The sequence below is a fragment of the Leptosomus discolor genome, chromosome 6 (genome assembly GCF_034619465.1).
Source record: "Leptosomus discolor isolate bLepDis1 chromosome 6, bLepDis1.hap2, whole genome shotgun sequence".
NCBI classification, from domain to species: Eukaryota; Metazoa; Chordata; class Aves; order Leptosomiformes; family Leptosomidae; genus Leptosomus; species Leptosomus discolor.
Window position 1 is genome coordinate 57,273,411 of NC_141396.1, and position 24,562 is coordinate 57,297,972.

Below are 24,562 nucleotides of genomic sequence, written 5' to 3' on the forward strand. Positions count from 1 at the left end.
AACTTTCAGCGTGCTCCGGCTTTAAACAGGCCTCAGTTCCCCCCACAGCTCCTTCTTGCCACCTCCTGTGCCTCCAAGCCAGCACACCCACGTGAGAGCCTGGGCAGCCGCGCCGTGAACCCAAGCAGGGGACTGACCTGGGTTAAAAATAACACTCTTTTTGCAAACTTATTTTTAACGCATCTCAGTGCCTGGATCCAGCTCATCGTGCAGCTGCACCAGCTGGGGCAGGGAAGGGGGCAATTATTTGGGACTGCTGGGATCAACATCCAGATTACAGTGTTAAGCAAAAGGTCTTATTCTGCTAATGCAAATAATAATTAAAAACCTCGCAGTTATTTCACTTGCAAAACCAGTTTGGAGAAGTTACATTTCTAAGGGTTAACTCTGAAAAGGAGGGAGCCAGCATTACTAGCAACATTTAAAAACAATAATTAGTTTGGTTTTTTGGTGCACTAAGGTTCTGCCAAATGAAAAGCAGCTTCTGGGGAAAATGAAATCAAACACGAGCTGTAGCGTCCTACAAAGCTGCATTAGGACCAAAACCTGCCTCCTGCTCCGAGCAATAATATAAGACCCTGGGGCTGAAAAATAATTTCTCATAGCAAAGTGCTGCTGTATGAAAGGGTAAATATGGATCCCTTAAGCTGTAATTAACCAGTAGAGGGCAATATTGCCTATCGTGAGGGGCAACGTTATCAGAAAAGCCACTGCCAACTCCTGTTTTTTCAGTAATGCATCGATTTTACTTCTTTAAGGCAAACCGCGAGTACAATTTTTGGACTTGGCAGGTGCTTCAGGGGAGCCGCCAGCTACACCAAGGGGTCCACGTGTGCTCCTGGAAAACTGAGATAATACACAGGAATAAAAACACTAAGGCAGAGGATGTTCCAGGTGAGGTAGGATGGGTAGGTCACAGAGCACTGCACACAAAAGCAGCCCTGCTCGGGCTGCCATTATTATTTTGTGTTACGTTTAAGTAACATCCACATACGTCCTGGAATTGAACTGAAATCCTACCAGGAATCAGCAGTAATTAATGGCAAGTTAGTAATTAACAGAAACATGCCGAACAAACCGGGGTAAACATCCTGAGGATATTGAACCACTTATTTACATTTACCAAGAGGTAAGCAAGAGGAAGCAGAACCTCCGTGGTTCCCGCACGGCAGCCCTGCGGCTTGCATGCTATTTCTTACACACCTAACCAAGAAAAAAAAAAACATGTATAATCAGGATTTTCCCCTGTATTAAGAAACAAAACGTAGGCGGCACCGGTTTGCTCAGTCCAAAGTTTCTTTAGAAACTGAAGACCTCCCTGAGGCTGCAAACACCGCGCAGCCCTTCCTGTAACCAGCATCAGAAGCAACTGATGGTGAGGGTTGTTCAGGCTTTATCTAATGACACAAGACAGCTCCGAGTCAAAGCTCCAGTGAGCTGGTTGTGCAAGGGCAGCTTGTAGGAAACTTACTCCATTCAAATATTTCTTGAAAGATGGCCAGCAAAGTGTCTTTGTCATGCTTTAAGACTTCAAAGTTAAGAGGTGGTGTATTTTCCCAAGCTCAAGAGCAGGACACCGTACTGCTGCTTCTAGAGAGGACTCAACTGGAAGTCTGATGTTAGTCTGAGCTGCTACCGATGCTGACTGACAACGAAACAAGAGCGCAAAAGAAAAAACTTTGCTTGACTTTTTTCCCCCCTCCTATCACAAGGGCTGGGAATTTACCCTGCGCCTACAGAGGACACTGGAGTTTCTGATGACTCAACTACGACCGCTGCTGCTGGGCAGAGCCGAGCTGCGACTGGGGGAGCAACCCAAAGAGAAAGAAAAAGAAAAATCTCCATTTAAATACACTTATCTGAAGTTGATAGCATTACATCTTTGTAATCTGTTGATAAGATTTTTGTTCCAATAAACTTTTCCACTGTTAGAGCAGCTCCAGTATTAATATTTACCTTAGCAGAAGATATCAGGGTTCTTCTGAGACTCAAGGCCAACATTGGCTGGGAAATCTCATACTTTAGAGCGAGAACTTATTTAATGGAAATGACCTGTCTACGGGCCTGGATTACCCTGGGCTGAAAAATTTCTGGAGATTAACTGGTTCTTTTGTTTCTCCTCTTAAAAGCTCCATATCTAACATATTATAGCACAGAGAAAACATCAGGAGACGACATAACTCTACTAAAGCACAGAAAAATTGATCTAATTTGGGAGACCAAACTCAAAAGTTGTTTTCAGAAAGTTGCCAGATCATGACAGTTTCTTTTAATTTCTGTTGGGAGCAAGGGATGCTCATTCTAAGATACCAAGCCCAGGGTATTCTCCAAAACTGCATGTGCACACACACCCCCACACACCCCTCCTGAAATTGTAGGCAACATGCTCAGCCAAGAAAATACTCCCTCACCATTACTGGAGGCTATGTTGAGCAAGCTCTTCTGATTAATTGTCCTTAAATTCGTTTCTAAATGCCAGGAAACACAAATACTACGACGCTTAGCAGCAGCAGTTATAAACCCCACTTTCAGCCTGTGCTCTCTCGGGTCGGTCAGACTCAACAGAAACTATAATTTCCATCAAGTCCTCTGTGGAAAACATCGCTGTCCGAGTTTGACAGTGACAACCTTTAAAAGTCTCTCTCTTGCTACTTGACGTAATGCTTACAAGAAAAAGCAGCCATTTTAAAATCTACTGATAAAAAAATGCAAGTAGTCTGGAAAGCCAAAAGAGCCTGAAATCACTCAGAAACCATCCGGGGAATGCCGGAGCAGCTGCCCCATCTGCGCCATCGCTTCTAGGGGCAGGGCTTTCATAAACCGTAAAGGGAGTTTATTTCAACACTGAAGCTAAAGCACAGGGTGAAGGATGACGTTTTGAGTTGTCTCACACAAATCAGGGGCTCTCACCAATTATTGGCAATCATTTTTCTTCTGGAGCAATTGCACATTTCTCAGTGCTACTGAGAGCACGAGAAGATTTAGGGTTTCCTCTGGTGGAGTAAACTGATGTCTGTCTGAGACAGCCCTCCTGCAAAATGCAAGGAAATATTTAGCCGAAGTGGTGCCCGAGGTGCTCAGCTGGTTAGAAACTAAAGAAAGAAAACGTCGTCAGCTCTCAGTCCACACCCTCTGCAGAAACCTGCTGCCATGTCCCACCTCGTCCTCTCCCCACCTCACACCCTGCGCTGGCTCCGACAGCACAGCTCTGCCGTCACCAACGTCACCGCGCTCAGACGTGCGTTATGTCTCCCTGCTCCAACTCAAAACCTTGTATTAAGTTTGTAACGGGGGGATTTGGGCCAGGCTTGCCCAGGCCAGGACCAGCGCCACTATTTCTTCTGCCACGGGAGCCGGGCACTTCCTGCAAGGGGGGCAGAAAGTCCACAAGTGGCAGGAGACAGCAAGGGAGGTGGTGGTGAAGTCCTGGGAAGTGATGGAAAAAACAGGGTGTGGGATTTGGGAAAAAGGACAGAGACTGAGGGAGCAACTCTGGCAGTGCTATTTCTGTCCTGGGAGAGCCATGGCTGCAGCACGTCCAGGATCCGGGAAAGGGCAGGGCTCAACACTTTTTACTCAACACACATAGCAATACTCTGCCCTTCTGGCTTTAAAAGCTGGCAATGGACTTGCTCCTTTTATTTCTGCCCTCGTATCCAGCTGCTCCGGTGCCAGCTCACGCTGTTCCTACCCAGCCCGTACCCCTGCGGCGCAGGGCAGGGGCAGGGAAAGCCCCACTCTGGGTCCACTCACCCTCCCCGCCCTGCAGCAGCTCCCTTAGAAAGCTCAACTGGTTTTCTTTTTTTTTCTTTTAGGCATCTCAATTTTACCTACCACCCCTGTACACGCCCGGGAACCCCATTATATCCTGCATTCAGACCAGCATGTACCAACATGAATCCTGCACTCCCAGCACATCAAGCTACTCAAGACGACAATGCTTTGCCACAAAGACACCCCAATCCGCAACAAATTGGGAAAATCAAATGAGTAGACACCATACGCCAACTACAGCGGCGCTGCAAACGGGTACTTTGAAAGGAAACATCATCATGCTGTTCCCCTGAGCAGCCGATGGGGACCGATGGCTAAAGCCACTCCTGCCTGACCGTGTCAGGTGCCACTGAGCTCTGCAGCCTGATGTATAGAGAGGGGAGACACTGAGAGAGCCTGGATTTACCTCCTCGCTGCCAAAAGTTACTCATTGGAAGATCTTTTAAAGCCCAACGAGTGGTCCTACATTAAATGTGAGGCCGCAAGAGAAATGCAGGCTGAGCACATCCAGGCTTTTTGCCACCGTTTTGCTTCTGTCAAAGCACACCAGGGCATCCATACAGATTGCGCCAACTGCTCTCATCTTAAAGATCTGGGATGTGGGAAATGCAAATGGCAGGAGGTAACATGAATCCCCACGTTTCCAGCAAGCAGAGAGATGACCCCATTTGCTTGCTGCTGCTCAAAGTGAATTTTATTAAAAGACTTTATCACACAGGGGTCTTTTATTCATTTCTGCATCCTTTTGAAAGGAAGGAAAGAATGAGGAATGAGCTTCGCAGCTTGACATATATAAATACAAATTAGCAAGATTTCAAGCTCAGAGTTTGAACAAATGGACCTGATTTTTAAGCAGCAGTTGAGATTACTTAGAAGATGATGCTTTCTACACTTTTCAGGGCCACGTCAGATCTCTACCATAGTTTCCTGCAAGTCACGTTGCATGCCACTACATTGCAGTGCTGCCTCCTAGACCCCCTCACAAACGTACACCGGGGCTCCTACTCTTGGGGCTTCTCTCCCCAACACGCTCCCGACACAACACGTAGGCGAGATGGGGCTCAGATCACTGTAACTGTCTCCCTCTCTTACACAGTGCCTCTTCCTCCACAACTGGTATCACTAACATCAAAATACTTGATTGGGTTCAACATTCAGAGGCTTTTTTCATCTCACCTATATTTCAACCTCAGGCAAAAATCCCTGCAGGTTTCATCTCTACCATGAGCAGGCCTTGCAGCTCAAGTTTCACTTTGAATTTGAAGTGCAAGCCAAAATCCTACTGGGAAAAAAAAAAAAAAAAAAAAAAGAATCAGCCCATCAGCCCTTACAATGCAACTTAATACTCACTATGAGCGAAAAACAAACAAACAAACAAAAACCAAAAAATCCACAGTGCAACTACATGCGGCCCGGCCAGGTCCTGCATTGCACACCCAGACACGAGGCACCTTCCACCAGCGTCTCGTCTCTCCTTGTGCCCAAGCAGAGCCCCACAGACCTTCGCACCTCTGCACTCGTGCTCCAGAACCTCCAGAACCCCTTTGCTGCCCCAAAAGACAAAATTTTGCTTCTTGCCTTCAACTCCCCTAGGAGCTACCACCACCAGGTCAAGCAAAATTGGCTTCTAATTAGAAAATTCTGATTCAGACAGCAAGCAGAGGAAAAGTGCTCTTCCAGTTTTGCAACAAACAGATCTTCGTAATTCTTAAAACTCAACAAGTTAAAGTATTAAGATGTCATCTTAAATTTCCATTAGTGGCCCTCACTAAAACGAGCATCTCCAGAGCAGTTTTAAGCAAGCCCTAATTTGCAAATTCCACGGTTTTGTTACACTTTTCCATTGATTATCAGCTTTAAACCAGTCTTCAAAACTTTAATGTATAGCAAACCTAGGCTAATGTAAGAGAAAAAGATCACATATAAAGCAAAAAGCCATGCAGTTAAATTTAAAAAGAAAGGAATCTCATGAGTGACCTCAAAAAAATGCGATGAATGGCTTCCCCAGCTGTTTTGTCAACACTTCCATAGTAATTTGGCAAAAGCACAAAATCACCAAGTTTATATTTTCATCAAATGGCTATTACCTCTGTTGAAATCTCACAGACACCAGACAGTAACAGCAAGCTCCACATTTTATATTGCATTGGCTGTGCTCAGTTGGTAAGCTCTCATCTTTTCAGGTTAATCATTTGAAAAATATTCTCCCTTCTACCCTGAGCCTTAAATATGACACTAAGGATTTCACACATGAATTACAAAAAAAAGAAGATATACCCACCCTCACCAATTATACCCCCCACCACGTAATTCATTCCTCATCCATCCCTGCATTACTAGGACCAGGGCGAGCAAATCCCAGCTCCCAGTGCCTGCACACATCCCTGATTTACAGAGCTCCAAAGACCATCATCTTTTAACTGACCCTGAAAACGACACGTGCTCATGGGAACAGGACACCTCTTCTGACAGCTCAATAGGTTTCAACGTGTTTTATGAACCTTCACCACAGAACCCAATCCTATTTTTGACACCTTCTGACAAGCGCACAAAGCCCTTAGTTGGTGTTCAGTTCGATAATATTGACATACTAATGAGAAGTCTGAATTCAATAATATTTCAAGTTGAAGGTCAATACTAATTTTGACTAAATACTGCATTTAATGAGGAACCAGCCTTACGGGGGCCGTAACTCCCAAACTGCACCACTTTTTGTCGTTCGGCTTCTCCAATCCATCAAGCAACAATCAGTTTCCAAACCATCTCTTTCCCACCCATAGTCAAGCTCTTCATCCTGTGCCTTAAAACCCATCATAGTTTACAACAAGTAATTTTCCAAATCCAAGACCTAGCAATAACTAAATGTTTATACACATACATAAACATATACACACCAACATATACATGCGTACATATAGTTATACACACAAAAAGAAATTGCTCTGTGTATAATGAAGTTCTGACCAAAATAATGAATAAATGGAGAGCACAGAAATTAACATTTTCTCAATTAAAAAAAAAAAAAAAACGAACACCAAACCAGAAACGTGACTACCATCCAACAATAACAATACTTACAATTACCTTCTGTGCTGGAAACAGTATTGTCAGTCAGTTTACACGCTCCTCCTGCAGAGATCCAGTGGGAACAGGGAACGTTTCACCAAGAGCGCTTTGTGAGTTTTGGGAACAGGAGAGTTCGAACAGCGACGTCAGTGCCTGCTTGGTGTACCCCATAAGGCCACGCATCTCCTGGGGAGGCCACCCCAGAGCTGCCCATGCCCGGAGCGATGGCTGTTCCCATCCTATGTTGCCGCAGCGGCACCATCCCACCTTCTCCTCTTTAAACACACCTCTGAGATCCATGGGATGAAGCCCCAAGGACAACAACAACTGTTTCGAACCACAGTCTCTGGGGCCAAAACAAAAAAAGGGGGGACACCAGTATCTCAGAGCTACCACAAAGGCAGGGATATTGGAGAGTGCCACGCTCCAGAAGGGAGCAAAGAGCACCTGAATGCCCACCGGCTCTCGGCGGAGAGGTGGATGCACCCGTGGAAGGGATGGACCCACCAAAACTGCGCAACAGGACAATGACTCAACAGCTGAACTTGCTGTAATGACCTTCTGCTCAAAGTCACCCGGCGTACGGACATACCCGCACCTCCTATAATTCTGTAATGGCAGCGAAAGCTTTCCCAAATATTGAAGTGACTATTTCTCAGTAGGCTCATTATACCAGGGCATAAATAGTCAAAAAAACTTTAAAAACAAATCATCAAAACTGCAGAGGTTTGAACTGTTTAACTACAAAGACAATTCTGTAGTACTAGCAGCCCAAAGTGCAGCAAACCTATTCCACCTGCCCCTTGAACACCAGCAAACACAACACCTTCTCAGAAACACTTGCAAAGAGTTTTACTAAGTTTGAAGATGTCCAACTTCATTTACATTACAGCATTTCTCCTCGGCCTTGTAAGATCATTATTGCTCTCTTTGCAGGGTTGAAAATGTCCTGCAGTCAGCATTGTGGTATCAAAAGGAAACCTAGAACAGATGCACTGCAGATAACAACGTAGGTGAACATTGGCCTTATCGTGCAAGTCAGCGGCTGACATAAATCCCAGACTCTGCACTTCTAAGAGCATTTCATCACTTTCCAATTAAAATTCTGACCTTGCCTGAACTCCCAGTATTGGATACAGCCTGGTATCTCTGCAGAAACAATCTCCTTTTACAGTAATTTCTTAAAATACTAAATAAAAGAACGATTAACTGTTTTTTCTAAAGAAAAAGTTGCTTACTCAAGACTTGAATAGTGAACTGGAAACAAAATTACAGCAGGCAAGGCAGTAATTTCACCTTCCAGGAGGTGGAATCTGTTTGCAAAAGCCTTCAAAGCACTGAATTTCTACTGAGAAGATAAACCAATAAATAAAACCACGCTCTTGTAACAGTAATAATCTGGACACCGATGACAGTTCAGCTAGGACCTCACAGTGTCCATCTCCATCACAATTTCAACTGAAAATCTGCAGGGCCTACATTTTAAGGGAAGATTAGCCAGAACTGCCACAAAATAGAACACAGGAGAGGCTTTGACCTCTGTTAGCAATGTATCATCTAACCTACATTAAAGCTGCACTTCAAGTTGCCAGCTTGGCTCTGTGCCACTTACAGGTCCAGACTCAACACCAGAGACACCGATAATTTGGGAAATTTTGCTGCCACACCCAGAAAACAAAACAGTGACCTGAATCTGGAGCCCGGCATGAACGAAGGGTTGACTTTTTGTTTCAGGAGAAGCTGGGAGGCATAAGGAAAAATCCTCCCCTCACACAGCTCTTGCTCTCATAAAAAAAGGCTTTCCTCTATTGGAAACTATTCCGTCCAGTGGAACAAGCACCTCCCCTGCAACGGAGCACACAGCACAGGCACGCACTCGGCTTTGTGATTTATTCTACGAAAAGGGTTACCAGGGATGTAGTCGTCACCTTCTATAAACATTTCGGGAGCAAAGCACACACGTGATCTCAGAGCAAGTGCTAGAGGAGAGGGCAGAGTGGAAACCACCTAAGAGTAATCAATTAATCTTTTGTTCTTGATTTTGTTCATCAAGAAGTGCAGGGAGGCTGAAACACCTGTGTCTTCTCAGAAAAATGTTTTATTTCCCTGAGTTGAGCTTCTTGTTTCAAGGAGTGATTAAAGGAAGCATCTTCTCAATTATTCACTGCATTAGAAGCACTTAAAATTCAGCTTCTGTTCTAGGACACTTTTCAAGAGTTGTATTTGTTAACAGAGAAATTATTCATGGCTACAAAACTGCTATGGGTAGGATTCAGGACAAATTACTCGAATGGCTTTTAACCTTTCAAACACGACGAACTTCCAGTTCTTTTGGGCTGATACTTTCAAGATGGATCAAAAGTCAGTCCATACCAATGTCTTAGAAACTGGCAATCATTTAGACAGCCCCCCTTGCAATAGATACTGCAAGTTACATACCTAAAATTACGAATGTGCATAGTAAAGTAAGCATAATTTTCTTCTTAACAGTGGTAAAAATTATTGTCTATTTTGTAATTTTCTACCTCATTCTCTAGAGAAATTACTGTTTCACCTAAGAACACCTGGTGATGTCTCTTCCAGTGACGTAGCAGGGGACTTGAGTTGCACAGCAAACAGAATTGCATTTCCCAACTCTGAAACAGGTTCCATGTGGGATGCAGCTCAAAAACTTTGAAGCTCCTTGGAAAATATGGATAAAATGGATATAATTGTTCTGCTTTGACAAGCTACAGCTCTGATACATTTAAAAACAATTAATTTTGAAGTGTCTTACTGCTAACAAACACTCAACACACACACTGTGTACACTGGCTATGTACATTCCCAACGACAGGAAGATTTCTGTCCGAGACTTAAGCCAGAAACAGGCAGAGCAGCACGGCACATACACTTGTTTGATTTCCCAGTAACCAGTTTTCTGGGCACTACAGCTGTGTAGATACTGGTGAAGCTGCACGCCTTGACTCTGCTGCAAGATTATTATTTGTACAGAAAGGAGACTGCACAAAAGCCATTTTAAGGGCTGAATATTTAGATCTCAAAATATGGCTAATTTGACCACAGAAGAACTAAGATGTAGTTGTGGAGTTCCAGCAGTCTCCAAGCAGGATACCTTCCCAGAAAATTAGGAAGGACCTTAGAGATACCAGGACTTTGCCAAGAAAGAGTTTACGTTTTGGTTTTGTTCCAAACTATCTTTGGCAGTTATAAGCCCCAAGTGCAGCAGAGCAATCATCCCAGGAATTTGCCTTTCCTCAAGCTTCTCTTAGAAATAAACTTGACTAACAAATGCAGCTCTGCATACACAAAACCCAAATAAGCATCTACAGACAATTTTTTCACATACAAGAGCCCGGTAGGAGACACTTGTCTGGCTGTTCCCTGTAGAAACATTTTTCTGACTTATCGCAGTCTTAAGCATTTAGCACGCTACCGAAGATGATGCAATTAAACAGCCAGGTTTTTTTCATCGTAGTCACTCAAAATTCAAAACACGCACACTGCTATCCACGTAAGATTTAACATGAACTAAAAACTACATCGTTAAAACATTGCCCACGTTTAAGAAAGTAAGTAGTTCACTCTGCCAAATGAATCTTTGTCATAACATTACATTCATTAACAGCAGACCTCCCAATCTTCATCTCAGGAGCTGAAATCAGGCTCTCTCCTCCCTCAAGCTCTGCAGCCTGTTGTTGCTGAGAGGACAGGAGATGTACACAGGCTCGCTGTAATGCAAATTCCAAATGCCCTGGGACAGTCCCCACAGCCCTCGCCCTGGTTCCTCCTCACTAAACACCCGATTTGTCCACTACAATAAAGCAACTACTTACCTTAACAGATCCAGAATGTCTTCTCCCACATGAAGTCCTCTCGTGACACCTACACACCCCAAACTGGATGCTTTAGGGCAACAGCCATCAGGCAACACTATCTGTGCCCTAAATGCACGCGTTGTCTCCTCTCTTCCCAGCTACGCTGCTTCCCCAGCACCTCCCAACAGGCAAAGCAGCCCCCGCACACAGCCCCAACCACCCCTCAAACTCCTTCAGCACAAAAGCATCCCCCGTCTCAAAACCACGGCAAGAGAACACGTCATGTGCACCGGTGTTAACACATCAGGAGAGGGAGGGGAGAAGCTAAGACACGGACTATGAAGAAAGGCCCGAAGGAACGCTGCGCCCTGTGTTGCATCTGGATCTGTGCCCCAGGCGCCCGAGATTCCACTACTTCTCTGTAAAGGCCAAGCACTCGCTTACTCACTAAAACATATTTTTCAGAAAGCTTGTCTCTTAAGACACTGGAAGATGGAGAAACTACTTCTCTTGGCAGGTTCTTCCAACAGTTAATCATCCACATGTTAAAAATGTATGTTTATCTTCTCATTTGAATTTGTCTAGCCTTATACAAATGTTTACACCCTTCTTCCAAACAAGGCGACCTTTAATATGCATATTTTTATCTTAGTGGCGCACACATTTTTTTTTTAGTCAAGCTGGAATTTGGTCCAGCATCCTCAGGCTGCAGAAGCACCTCCCTTGCCTGCGCTGGCAGGGAAACAAGCCTCCGCAGCAGCACGGAGCTTGGGCCGGCAGAGAACGGGTGAATGCCCACTACTTCTGCATTCACTGCGGTAACTCGTGATTGGGTTTTCCTGATGAGAAAGGGAAAAGCCAAATGAGGAAAGAAGTCCTTGAAATTTATGTCAACAGCACAAACCAGGCTGCATTGGTTTCCTGTTTCTCCCTTACTGGTTTCATGCCCAGTGAATTACACTGAGAAGCAGCATCATGTCTATCAAGGATGTTAAGGCTTGCCTTTCCTCTTGGGGCTAACACATCCAATCCCAGAGAAGCTGGAAGCAGCATTAGGGGTATTTAAATGAAAGAAACATTTTGGCGGTTGTCCTAACTCAGAAGGTGACTCCCTCCGAAAGAAAATCTTCCACCTCTTTCCACTCATTCAGGAGCTCAAAGACTGAGGCCAGGAGGTTTGTGAATGGTACTCATGCTTGCAGGCAATACCAGACACATCCAAAATAGCTTTAAGCAAATTTCTAACTCTCTACCTCTCTTCTGAATGTCCAACTCCCCGTCTGTATGGAAGAGCTGAATAATGCCCTTTTGTGACTGAAGCACAGCACGCTCGGTGATAAGGACCTGACTGTATTTCCCGTAAGCACCCAGTAGTAAGAAATGTATATGCTAAGATTACCAGACTAATTCTGGGAAGTGTCTGAGTGACTGCTTAACCGGGCATGCCCCAATAAATCAAAGTCCCAAAGCGCCTTCTGATGAGAGGCAACATTATCACAGAAAGTCTGGTCAAAGTCCTCTGAAGACAACAGGCTTCATCCTCCCACTCTCGCTAAGAGAGGCTGGAGGAAAGGCTGAGCCTTGGCCACGTGAGCTTCCTCCTTTTTCCTCCAGAAATACTTCACAGAGAAGCCCAAAGCAATTTTAAGACAGCCATACTCTAGCTCCCTTCGGAAGAAGAATGACAGAGACTGATACTACAGAGTGTGCCCTTTCACAAAGGCAAGCCTCTGTTGCTGAGTAAAACAAGTATCGCAACAGGATGACAAATTCAGGTTCAGTTTCTGTAAAGAGTAAGAGGCAGCCTCCAACTCCACACCTAGGAAAAAAGTTTGCCAGAGTTGGCTACAGTGACAGTTATGCAAATGTGTGATAAATAAGCGAGTTAATCTTAACATATCAGTTACAAAGACTAACACAGACACAGCATTTATTACTGGACAGAAACTGAAAGACTGCTGGATCTGCCCAGCTTCTCCACCACGTGCAAAGCCTCTGCGGGCTTATGAATTTATTCTTTTTCTCCAGGTAAACTCCCCTCCTGGACCATAATTCAGTCAAGCTTGTGACTGCAACCAAGACAGAAGAATGCTATTCCAGAGCTGCTGCTCTGCATCTTTAGCTGTTTTAGTGACGGCTTCAAGCAACTCCATTGCAGATGTAGCCAAAATAATTCACTCCTCTGGCCACCAGGAATGCGTGAATTCTATGACCAGTCACCCAGGCTGGATTCTTCTCCCACACTAGCCACTCCTTCAAATAAATTTACAAATAAGAAACAACGCCAGAGATTTTGTGTTTGATTTTTAACAGTCAATAAAAGGAGGAATTGAAGCCTTCTCAATGTACTATCTCATTTGTTACATCACAAAAAAGACTAACAGCCTTACCGTAGTCTTTACAAACTAGGTGTTAATATTTAATCTTTCTCAGAATTAACGTTCAGGTGTACGAAAGGATTCAGCTTTATTTTGACTGCTGGTAAACTAGTGGCTACAGGGTGGGTTTGGTTTGTTTTCTTTCTATTTTTACAAAGTTCATTTGAAGTTGGCTGGATTGAAAAGAACAGCTGAAAGAGCTCCGATTTGTGATTCAGTACACAGGATAAATTATAAGGCAAAGCGAAGTTTTAAGAGTTATTACCGTAAGCGCCCCAGAATCTATTTTCTGGATTGCCAAATTTAAGTCAAGCTCAAAAACAATCTATTTGTAGTGATTTTAAAATGAACCCACTACGCTGCATTATTTTAAAAGCCGGAGAACTAGAGACAATTCTACTTAATAGCACCCTCTTAATAAAACGTTTTACTTATCTTCTGAATTAAATATAGTTTAATCCCCACCATTACATTTCAAAGCTGACATCTTCTCAGGCAGAAGTCTTCAGCTTCCTTTATTTGCAAGATAATTAGCACGCAGGCCACCAGTGCAATCTACCTCACCTCAGGACTTCACAGCTTTTAGGTTTGGGCACTATCACATCCAACCTGCTGCATGTATTTTGGACACGGTAAGCATGACGGGGGATAGAGCACTCACGTGGGTTTTCAATTAACCTTCTACCGGCTGTTGTAAGGAAGATAACACCTAACCCAGCGCTACGTCTGCCAGAACGTAGCTGTCAGAGAAGTTTCAATGAGTTTGAATCAGCAGTCAGCCTGCAGAGGTTCAGGTGGTCACAGCATTTTAATTTTTTGTATTTTTTTTTTTTTCTTCAATCTGACAGCAGCATCTCAAAGGTGAGGCTTACTGTTTTGTGAACACATGACCTGCGTAGCAAAGTACAAACAACCATCTTTGCTCTCACCTTCAGTAACCTTCACTAACCACCAACTCTAGGCGAGGAGTTTTTTCCAAAACCAAAGCAGATCAAGCAGTAAACCCACTAAAATTATCAATTCAAAAGGTATCGTTTGTAACACTAATGAAATAAATATGCTTCATTCCAACACTATTGCAACTTAAGGGCCATTTCAGCATTTCGGGTGAAGATCAAACCCTTTTTACTTAAGCAGTAACAAGATAACCCAAACTGTCTGTTGGGTACTATGTAAACAAGTCCTGCTGTCACAATTCAGCCCCAAAGCAAACAAGACCAGAGGGAGCAGACAGTGCAAACAAGCTTCTTTTCCTGATGTTAAAAAAAAAATAACGTTTCACAGTTCGGGTTACTGCTGATGGGCAGATTACTCACGTCTGTATTGCAACTACCTTCTGAGAACGCCACAAGTTATAAACAAGCCTAAATATTAAGACATCCCAAAGTCACAACCAAAGAGACAGGTTTTCCAAAAGTACTAAGAAATGCTTCCACAAAAAGGTTAACGAGTATTCCAAGGTAAAGCAGTGCACTACCACTGAGCACCTTTGAAAAGGTCTCTGACCAGAAGCACCATGTAGCTGCAGCATTCATTTGGCAACGCAACCATCCTTAGAGGCAAGCACCACCCTGTTACAGAGACCGATTAAACCACGGCAAAGCGGGAAACAAGCTCACTTCTCCAACAGAACAGAAGCAGATTGGGGAACAGAACTCACATTTTGAAAAATAAAATCTAGCTACCTTTATCACCGGACCATCCCCGAGATGGTCTGAAACACAGAAGCGCAGCTAAATACAAAAGACAAACCTCACTTACGCCTAACACCAATACACTGGAGGAGGGAAACAAATGGGACAGCTGAACACAAACACGGACAGAGAGATATAAAAATGAGGGGTTTAAGTCTTTTACCATCTTGTTTTCAGCATTCTAATGCTCACTCCACCCATGAATCACAAGTACACATCTTGCAAACGTACGGACGCTTACTCTGCCGAGCAGCTTTGTTGCTCATACCACCACACAGTGCTTGTCATTCTCAACAGAGGAGGTATTGTAAGAACAAAGAACTACAATAGCTGAAGCGATATTAAAATGGGAAAATCCCAAACTTTTTGAGTAAAGCCAAGTGAAAGGAGTAGGTGCCATGCAACCTAGGGAGACCTGCGTTACGGTGTATTGCGTTGAAATTCCTGCCATGCACAAGAGACCAAAAAGAGGCTGCACCAAGAAAAAGCGTTACAAAGTCATCGTGTTCTACCAATGAACTTTGAAGCAGAGCGTGAAAGAGTGAGTGACTAAGCAGGTTCAAAAACTCCATCTTAGTTCTTCCAAGCCACTGGAGGAAGTTTCATTAATTTAAACAGGGTGGTGTCCCTAAACATTCAAAATCAATTCCTTCCGTATGAAGAATTGGTACTTTTAATCAAACAGCACCTGTTTTTGAAAACCACTTCATCCCACCGCACATTTGATGCCTAGCATTTGCTAGAATTAAGAACCCTTTCTGTTAAGTATTTTGTGCTATTCTGGCCAAAATTGAAATTTAAGGAAGTTTGCTGCCCTTGATGATCCAGTACTTCTAGTGAGTAGGTTTTGGACATCCATGCAAATTATATATTAGTACAGAACGACACAAAGTTTTTCAGAGCAACCTAGTAAGTGGGTTTTCAAGAGAAAATAACCTAATTTGAGCAGCACAAATAAGAATTCTGAATATAATAGGAAGAATTTAAATTGGATCCACAAACATAGAATGAGGATTAACATTGTGAATTAAAAATGAAGTTGGATGCAAGAAGTTGCATGAAAAATAGAGGTTTGATGTGGTGTTATTTAAAAAAAAAACCAAAAAACAAAAAAACAAATCAAACCTAGAACAAAACCAAAACCTGGGTTATACATATTGAAACAGGCAGAGACTATTAGGCTTAGGTCAAGTGTTAGGAGGTGACAGGTTTTTTTACATCTGGAACTGGAACTGCCAGTTACTTGGTCCAATTACTTGGACCAAGACCATGTATCCACCCAGCTCAGCCACCAGCCTATTCAAACACTGGTGTGTGGGTATCTTCCTACCACGGTGGAAACCTTTACTGATGAATTCTGCCTTCTGCTGGCTCTTTTCCTCTTGTCAGTTTTTGTGGCTTGCCAGTTTCTCCTTCTACCCAGAAAGTGCAGCACCGCCATTTAATGCTGCAGTTTGTCCAGCTCTGACAACATCCAGCTTCAGGGATCTGAAGGCAGAAGAGAGACTATCCAAAACACTGGATCTTCAGCAAATCTGCAGTGTTAAAGGATTTCTTTATAGAACCCTGGAGTGAACTGTTTGTACGTAATGCTGTGAGAAGGACCACGCTTTTCTGGGTAAGAAGATCTAAGGCAAGCATGTGGGTACAGGTTTTGCCATCAGCAGCTATGCTACCGTAGCTGTATTCTTCACTTAAGCTAGGTAATTTAAATGGGAAAGGAGATCACCTTCTATGTTAATCCCAGGTAAAGTTTGGCAGCTCAATGTAAAACCTATGGGCATCCACAGGAAGGAATTCAAACTCAACTCCAGATTGTCCTAATTTTATTTGTTAACCAATTTTGAAGCACTTCTTACAGTTCACATAACTTAAAGGAGCACACTATGTCCTATAAATATAAATTAACATTTTTAATAACTGAAGACATCACAACAAAGCCAGATTTTGAAATAAATTGTCTGTTTAGTTATCTGGATCAAGAAGGAACATACACAGGGAAGGAAAAAACAGCATTAACAAGAAAACACTGTTCAGTTCTAAACTGAGTTTGTGCTTCTACACCAAAAACGCAACACTGAAGTAACAAGAACTCTGCAAAGAGCTTGGAAAGGTACATAACTTCTGTAGTCCCAAAACCAAAGTACATATTTATTTCTTCTTCTACCTGTTATTTCTTTTGGTTCTATGAAATTAGCATAATGGTAGAGGGACAAGTGTAAGATACACTAACTTTGCTACAAATATGAATTCTGTGGTAGCGGTTTGTTAGATTGTTGGTTTGGGTTAAGTTGAATTGTTTTTCCTTCACGAAACAAGAGCAAATATTTTCAATGTATTTAATAATCAACGCATTTGTTAGTACAAAGCAGATGGTGTTCAGCAAGAAGGCATTAAGTGATCATTTGAAAACACCATGCGCTTTTTTTTTTTAACACTAAGCCACCCTAAAGAATTTCACGGAGGCCAGATGTTCAAAGCTGGTGTGCAGATGAAAACCGCAAATCCATGTTTTATGCATGAAACTACCCAAAGCCTGACAGGTGTTAACATATGCCAACAGCTATTTGCATGCATGCTTTCTCTATGACATACAGAAATCAAGTCATCTTTCACTAAACTTTGAAATTCTGGTGTTAGCTACAAATCAACACTTTGCTTCACTCCATCACTTTAACAAAAGGCTTTAATGCATCTTTCAATTTCTGGATGATGACTAAAAATAAGAGTGAGATATTTTAACACTAATAATTTTGTACAAGTCTTCTTCAAAGCAATTATGTCTGTTCTCAAAATAAGCAAAAAATCTTATCATTCAGAAAGCCTTTTTTAAATTATTAAATGTTTTGCTGCACATTTATGTTCACTACAGATTATTTTTTGAAGCAATCTCAGAACTTAAATCTTTAGAAAACTTTTTTCTTTTTTAAACAGAGAGTTACTTTAGGTCTAGACCAAAAAAAAATTATGTACTAGGGCAAAAGATGGAGTTAGAGAGTCAGACTCTGAATGAGTCTTAAAAATAGGTGCTTCAAATACAGGTTTAGAAAAGAAATTAAATACCATGTTTTCAGTCACATTGAAGAAAACATCTGCAAAGAAAAAAGGCCCTCATCCTTAAGATTGAAGAAAAAGGTGGTTGGAGAAAAAAAAAAAAAAGCAGCACTGTTTTCCCAAGTTGCCCAAATCACACACAGACACAAGAAGGTTACAAATGCCATTCATGAAAGAATGCATCACAAACATCAGCATTTATTCGTTTTGAAATTTTTTTTTTTTTTTTTTTAGCAAATGACAAAAGACTCAGCTCACTGGCTTCACTTTTGTTTACCTTTTGCTTACATTACACATTTAAACATTTGTCAAAACTTACTAAGTTGTCTGCATTCATGCACAACTAGAAAACATCCTTAATTTATTTAAACCAGAAATGCATTACCAGAAATGTATTAACATTGTTCACTACTAAACATTTAAAAAAAAAGTTGAAATTATTAAAAAGGTTATCCTGGAAATGTTAACTTCACAGCAGACTTAAACTACTAATTGGCTCACATTTCAAACTGGAAAAAGCAAGATTCATGCCAGTGTTAGTGTACATCTTGCCCTAGCACTACTGAAGGATCATGGTTCACCTTGATCATATATAATAAAAAGAAAAGTGCATACAGAAATTTACAACAATTTTAAGGACAAAAAATGGTCCAATTGATGTGGTCCCAACAATTAACTCAAAAGTCTATGACAAATACGAGCTTCGGTGAGCTATTTATACTACTTAAGTACGGATATACAGAAAGTTGAGTTCGTTTGAAATCTTCAAAAATGTTCCTGTCAATCCTCAAATGGTGGCTGTTATAGCTTAAAATTTCTGTTAAATGCGTGCGTTGAATTACTTGTTATCCAAGCGTAGCAGCTGCTCCTTACCATTTATTGTTAGCGACCTTAACTGGCCATCTTCTTCAACTTCTACTCTCTCTTGTCCATTCTCAATAATTCTGTAGGACAAAAACCCAGTTAGCCTTTTAAACCACTGTAAGCAGTTTGAAAATACACACCAGACCGAGGTTTTCAGATGATGAACTACAACACAGCACTGCCTGCTTAATGCAGCCGCAGTGGGCAAGCTTGGGTATTTAACGGCGCAGAAGCTGTAACTAGTAATTCTCTGCATTCCCCCACTGATACCACTCATTTATAGCGGGAAAATTGCTTTCTAGAAGCTTGAATATTCCAGTTTGTAGAGTTCACCGTTACAGCTGTCACCTCACACACTGTCACAGTCGCTCCGACACCACACACTTATCTAGAACTAAATGTCTTTTGACAGATCAGCTGGACAATCTTGACGTTGCATTTAGTACCTACTCGTCTGTTAAATGGACAATATTCCAGACCCAATCACAATTTTGCATGATGTAAGGCATGCAAGACAGTCTTTAATCCACTTTTAATTTGATCAGAGCAATTAATTTGGAGACCTACTGTATATCAAGTTTATGACCAGCATGTACGTTGCAAAATTTAAGTATCCCTGACTGGAAGGAGAGATTATTAAAGAGCTCTGTGGGTTTGGGCTTTTTTTTTGTTTTGGAAATAGGAAATATAAGGAATGTTTAAATTATTTTTAGAACATTTAAATTAACTATTAAATTAACCTAAATTTTAACTATCTGGAATTCTCCCCTCATGATTCAAATGAGGAAACCACATGGATGAATACAAATTTTTCTGGAGTTCAGAGTTATTGAAGGGAACACACCCATATTAAAAACAATGGGAACAGCTTCTTGCCTGAGGCAAAAATATTACTCAGAGAAGATTTTCATTGGGTATGCTGGGATATCAATCTTCTTCAGGCTTCGCTGCCTTGTGGGCAGGCATTCTACAAAGTAACAGGACTTCTCGGACATAGCAAATGTGTCTTCCCAGACCTGGCTAAACACACTTCTTCCTTCTCCCCGTCCCCTTTCTAAATACAATAATGGAAAATATGACACCACACGTGATTTAGCCTATTTTTAAATATTAAAAACAAACATGGTGCCTTATCTTCTTTTGCATAAACATTTTCTCTGGTCTCTCTCACCTGGTACAATTCCCTCAAAAGTGGGCAGTGTTCAGATTTTTCTGGAACACACTCACAGAAAAACATCCTGACCACACCAGCATGTGATGACAAAGGCTGCATTTAAGCGGTCAAGATGACAGGATCTCTCCAGTACAAGAGGACACAGAAGAACCTTGCACTTTGAAGCATGGGACACAAGTTACCAAACAAAAAAAAAAAAATAAAAAAAAATCGGTTCTCCCTTGCTTTTCCGTAAGTTTTTATTAAGTACTAAAATTACATTTAACTACTTGTTCAGTACTCCTACCATTTACTGGTCATAATCTTCCATGTAGGTTTCTCTATCGCTAACTAATATTTGGGTTTCCCAAATGCAGTGATTAACCCCATCACAAGCATGACACAGTGAGAAGGTACGCTTGTATAGTACTTGAAAATTCACTTTCCAAACAAACACAAAAGAAGTTTTCTCCAGAACAGGTTTCAGTTGCTTACTTCACTTAACAGATAAGAGAAAATTACTTTTTACACAAAAACTTCACTCAAACACTGCCTAGAAAAGCAAACTAGAGCAGATGCTAGGGAAAACTGTTTCATGTTTCATAATGTCTGCAGAATTAAAAGTCCTCCAAATCCACCATCAAAAGCTCCACAATCAACAGAAACCAAGAGCACTTTTCCCTTCCAAAAGCTCAAGGTGACTTGGTAGACAGTAGTCAAGGGCCGTAATAGGACGCATCACCACACAGGAGGTGCTGCAGGCCTGGAACAGCTGCATTGCGACATCCCTTTCAAAACAGCAGCGAAGTTGCAGCCTCCATTTTTCACCGGGGCAGTTCTGAAAGCATGTCTTACACATTCGAACCCTCCTCAACTATCAAGAGTTTAGACAAAAACACCATCTTCCCCGTTTTCACATGCTACAGCTTTAAGTAATTCAGCACTGTCAAGAAGAGTCAGAGACCCCAATAAAACTTTTCAAATTTTTTTAAGCATTCAGAGAAATCCCAGTAATGTGATGACCACAACAGCAAAAGAAAAGGTACACACACGTACCACCATATTTATGCACGTGTCTATATAGCATATTTATAGGCACATATTTATAGCTATGCATGTCTCTACATATAGTTTCATACAAATATATTTATATCACTTACCTCTTTGTAGTAATTTTTCTGCCATTAACTATTTTAGTTGAGGTTGATACTGATTTGAAGTTACCCATCCCACTGCCACCGAATGACGTAGAGGAGAAGGAAGTAAGGCCTCCATGTCCCAATGAACCAAACGAAGTAAAACCTATTAAGAAAGAAGGTATTTGACCAAAAATGCATCTTTGCATGACTGTGGGATCCAAATTTATCATCCACTCTGACTACTTCCTAGCTTCAGAATTCCCTTAGTTGGTTTCATCACCAGTGACTAGATGGCATGAAAGACCAGTCTGAGCATAAAACCATGACTCCAGCCCCATCAATTTCTCCCATATGGACCCCCAGTTCAAATTCCAAATGCACAGCATTGTCCAAAAACCATCCATCACCTCCTCCCCTGAAGAAAAGGCAGTCAAGCCTGTCTGCTGAACTCAATCACTATACCACTCTTTCCACTCAAAGTAAAGCTAGTAACTTTAATGAATCTGATTTTTTGCTTTAATGTAGATGCTAGGGATGCCCTGAATTAGCAAAAAGAACAAGTTTTGTACCACTAACATCCCAACTAATACCCAGAATCTTAACACTTGAAAGGATGCTGATTACCAGCAACTCTCTGCAACCTCTGAGATATAGATGTCAGCATTCAAACTGATTGCCCCAGTACTGATACTCAATAGTACCATGGGGCTTAGGCACACATTTTTCCAGTGTATTTTCAGGATCTTAAATAAAAGCCATCATACCCACCTAAAAGCAAACAGAATAAAACCAATTCTACAGCTACAAAGTAACTATAGCACCAAAATTAAGAACAGAAAAAGTTCTACCTCTTATTAGTCTGTTTCCTTTTCATGAACTTTCAGCTAGACCAAATATTGTCAACTACAGCTTTAGTTACATTCAGACTTTACAGAAAGCAGCTTAATATAAAAAAAGCAGCCTCAGAATTTCCTGAATGAAGAAGGCAACTTTAAAAATAGTATTTATCAGCTTATTATATTGAGATCCTTTGAGAACCAGAACTGCATTCCCTGTTAAATGTTGTGGCACTTACCTGTGTCAAATGAAGAAAAACCACTTCCAAAAGCAGGGAATCCACCAAAGGCAGAGAAAAATGATCCACCACCTCTGTTTCTGCTTCCCCTTGGACCCCGCCTGCCCCCGAAGAAGTCCTCAAAAGGGTCTTCTACAAAACAGAAGAAAACATTTAAGAGGTCAATATTACTGAGTGAATCTGTATTTAATCATTAGGGATTCTTCACTAAAAAATGCAGCTTCCTGTTACAGATAAGATTCTTCCTTTGAAATATTTGATGCTACTGAACTGAACAGTCCACCAAAAAGGCATTTCCTATGCTCCTTCTGGACTGAACTCTGTCTCACTTTTGGACCCAAAAGTAATTACACAAAGTAGCCGACTTCCTTATTTTAGCTGTTTAGTATTAAAATCCAGCAAACCTCATGTCAAAACTCTTGTATTCTTCAGTATAATAGAAAGAGCTGCAGAAATAGTAGTATTTCCACCACATGCTCATAATACACTGAGGGTATGATAAAAAATGAAATCAGTATTTATTTGAAGCTAACTATGTCCAGACAGTTAGCATTTGACAGATTTACCACTTTTCAGCTGCCTAATCGTGATCTCTAGACACCAAGTCACCAAGGCAAATCCTTCAGCTGTTCTACAGAACTCCCTGTTGGCAAACTACGGTTTTGCAAGGTTTAGAATAAAGAGTAGCACTACAAACAAATTAAACTCTTCGAATTTGAATTTAACAAATCTTAAAATACTGCACACAGGTACCTGAACTTTCTAGCTTATTTCTGTTTAAGATTTACTGTGGATCACCATGATGAGGTCTCTGAAAAGTAACTTCCAGATAGGTTATATCGGTTATAGAAATATAAAAACAGCAGCCAGGGATTGATGACTCATAATCTTTAAGTGTTCAAAGTGTTTATCACTTGCCACATCAGGTACTTCAAACACGTATTCTGATGCATGTTTAGGCAGCAAAGTATGGACGTTTACAGAGTGTCACAGAGGCATTTGGTCCCCACCAAGCAGGAGGAAGAGGGGAGAAATACAGAAAGGGAGCCATGGATTAAATGCTATTTCAAATTCAAGTACAACTGTTATGTCATTCAGAACAGCTGCTGTTCCATCAGGAAGACAATAGTCTCTTTCAATTAAAAAAACCAAACCAAAACCAAACCCACAAGGGGGGATGTGGGTGGCACACAGGGGAGAGAGAATCAAGACACCTACACAAGCAATCCTTATTTAATTTATCATATTTTACTTAATAAATAGTTGTTACTAGAATTATCTGATAACTGCTTTTTACTAGTGCTCTTAAAACAACGCAACATATAAAATTGCAGTCATGTAACAGATACTCAATAAACAAAATACTTGCATTCAAATCAGAAAAGCTTAGGAACTTCAACCACTCTCTCCATCAGTCAGAACTCTCCCAGAATGAGCGTGGTACAGCACGAATGATTTTACGAAGTTTTACAAGTGGGGACTCAATACTGAAAGATAACGGTCTGAAACACTGCTCAGAACAAGCTCTTACTGCAAAATTCAGAAACACTACTTATTCCACTTCTGGTACCCCCACAAAAATCCAAGCTGATTTATGATAAATGACTAAGTTAATGCCATAGCGACAATACTAAAGCAATCAATATGATGATAAGAAGGTATTACTTACTGCCTGGTTTATGTGTAATTAGTTAACAAAAATGAAACATCACAATGTATTTACGCTGAACAATGGCAGCTGCTGAGGTTCAGACATACACTCCCATCAGCAAAGACATAAAATGCCAAGAACAACACAAACAATAACCCTATCCTTCCCCCAGCTTCCACAGTTACTGAACAGAACAAGGCAGGACCAAACTTATCTTACATACACTAGACAAGGAAGTGATAAGCTTTTTTTCTACCTTAGGTGGGGGGTTTTTTGTGCTTTTTTTTTTCCCCATGAGGAAAAAGTTTTCTTCAATATAAAGATGACCCGTTATTACCTTAACAAAAATTAACCAATGCTTGGGCATGGAAATGTGAGAACCTACCCTCAAAATTACTATTTCCAAACCAAGCACTACACCTTTTTTAAAAAAAAGGCAAACTTGGTCAGCTAGCATATCAGCTAGCAAGTAACATCCACTGCAATTAATTGTTTTGTAGTGCAATTTATTCTGGCTAGAGTGACTCATAAGCTAGTTATGAAGGTCATTCACTCACGTGTACAAACGATCTATATTATATTACTCCCACTGTTAAGCTTTCTATTTATAGTCCAATTTTTCTTGTTACCTGGAGTTCAAATAAAAACAAAACAACCTACCCTGTCAGCTTTGTGTTTTTAATCCTCCCCAGTATACCAGCCTATTCTGTAAGTGAATCTCTCCTCAGCACAACAGCAGCAGAAACAAAGGATTTTAAGAGACAATCACTGAATCTCCCAGAGATCCTTGCCATCAACTCAGCTTCTAAATGTATTATTGCCTACTCCTAGTCACACAAACACCTAGCCCCGACTTGGACATGCCTTATTAGCCTTTGGCAACCCTACACACCAAA

At 41.4% G+C, this 24,562-nt stretch overlaps 1 protein-coding gene across 4 annotated transcripts in view; it reads right to left on the minus strand.

Annotated features, from left to right (window-relative positions):
* DNAJB6 (DnaJ heat shock protein family (Hsp40) member B6) overlaps positions 1-24,562 on the minus strand; it is a 62,227-nt gene that overhangs the window by 13,066 nt on the left and 24,599 nt on the right. For all 4 annotated transcript variants that reach the window (XM_086466441.1, XM_086466440.1, XM_086466439.1 and 1 more), the window contains exons 6-8: positions 22,016-22,147; positions 20,962-21,103; positions 18,658-18,728 (exon numbers count right to left, since the gene is read on the minus strand). In XM_086466441.1, the coding sequence (XP_086322567.1) occupies positions 18,658-18,728; positions 20,962-21,103; positions 22,016-22,147 (345 nt within the window). The remainder of the gene's footprint in view (positions 1-18,657; positions 18,729-20,961; positions 21,104-22,015; positions 22,148-24,562) is intronic.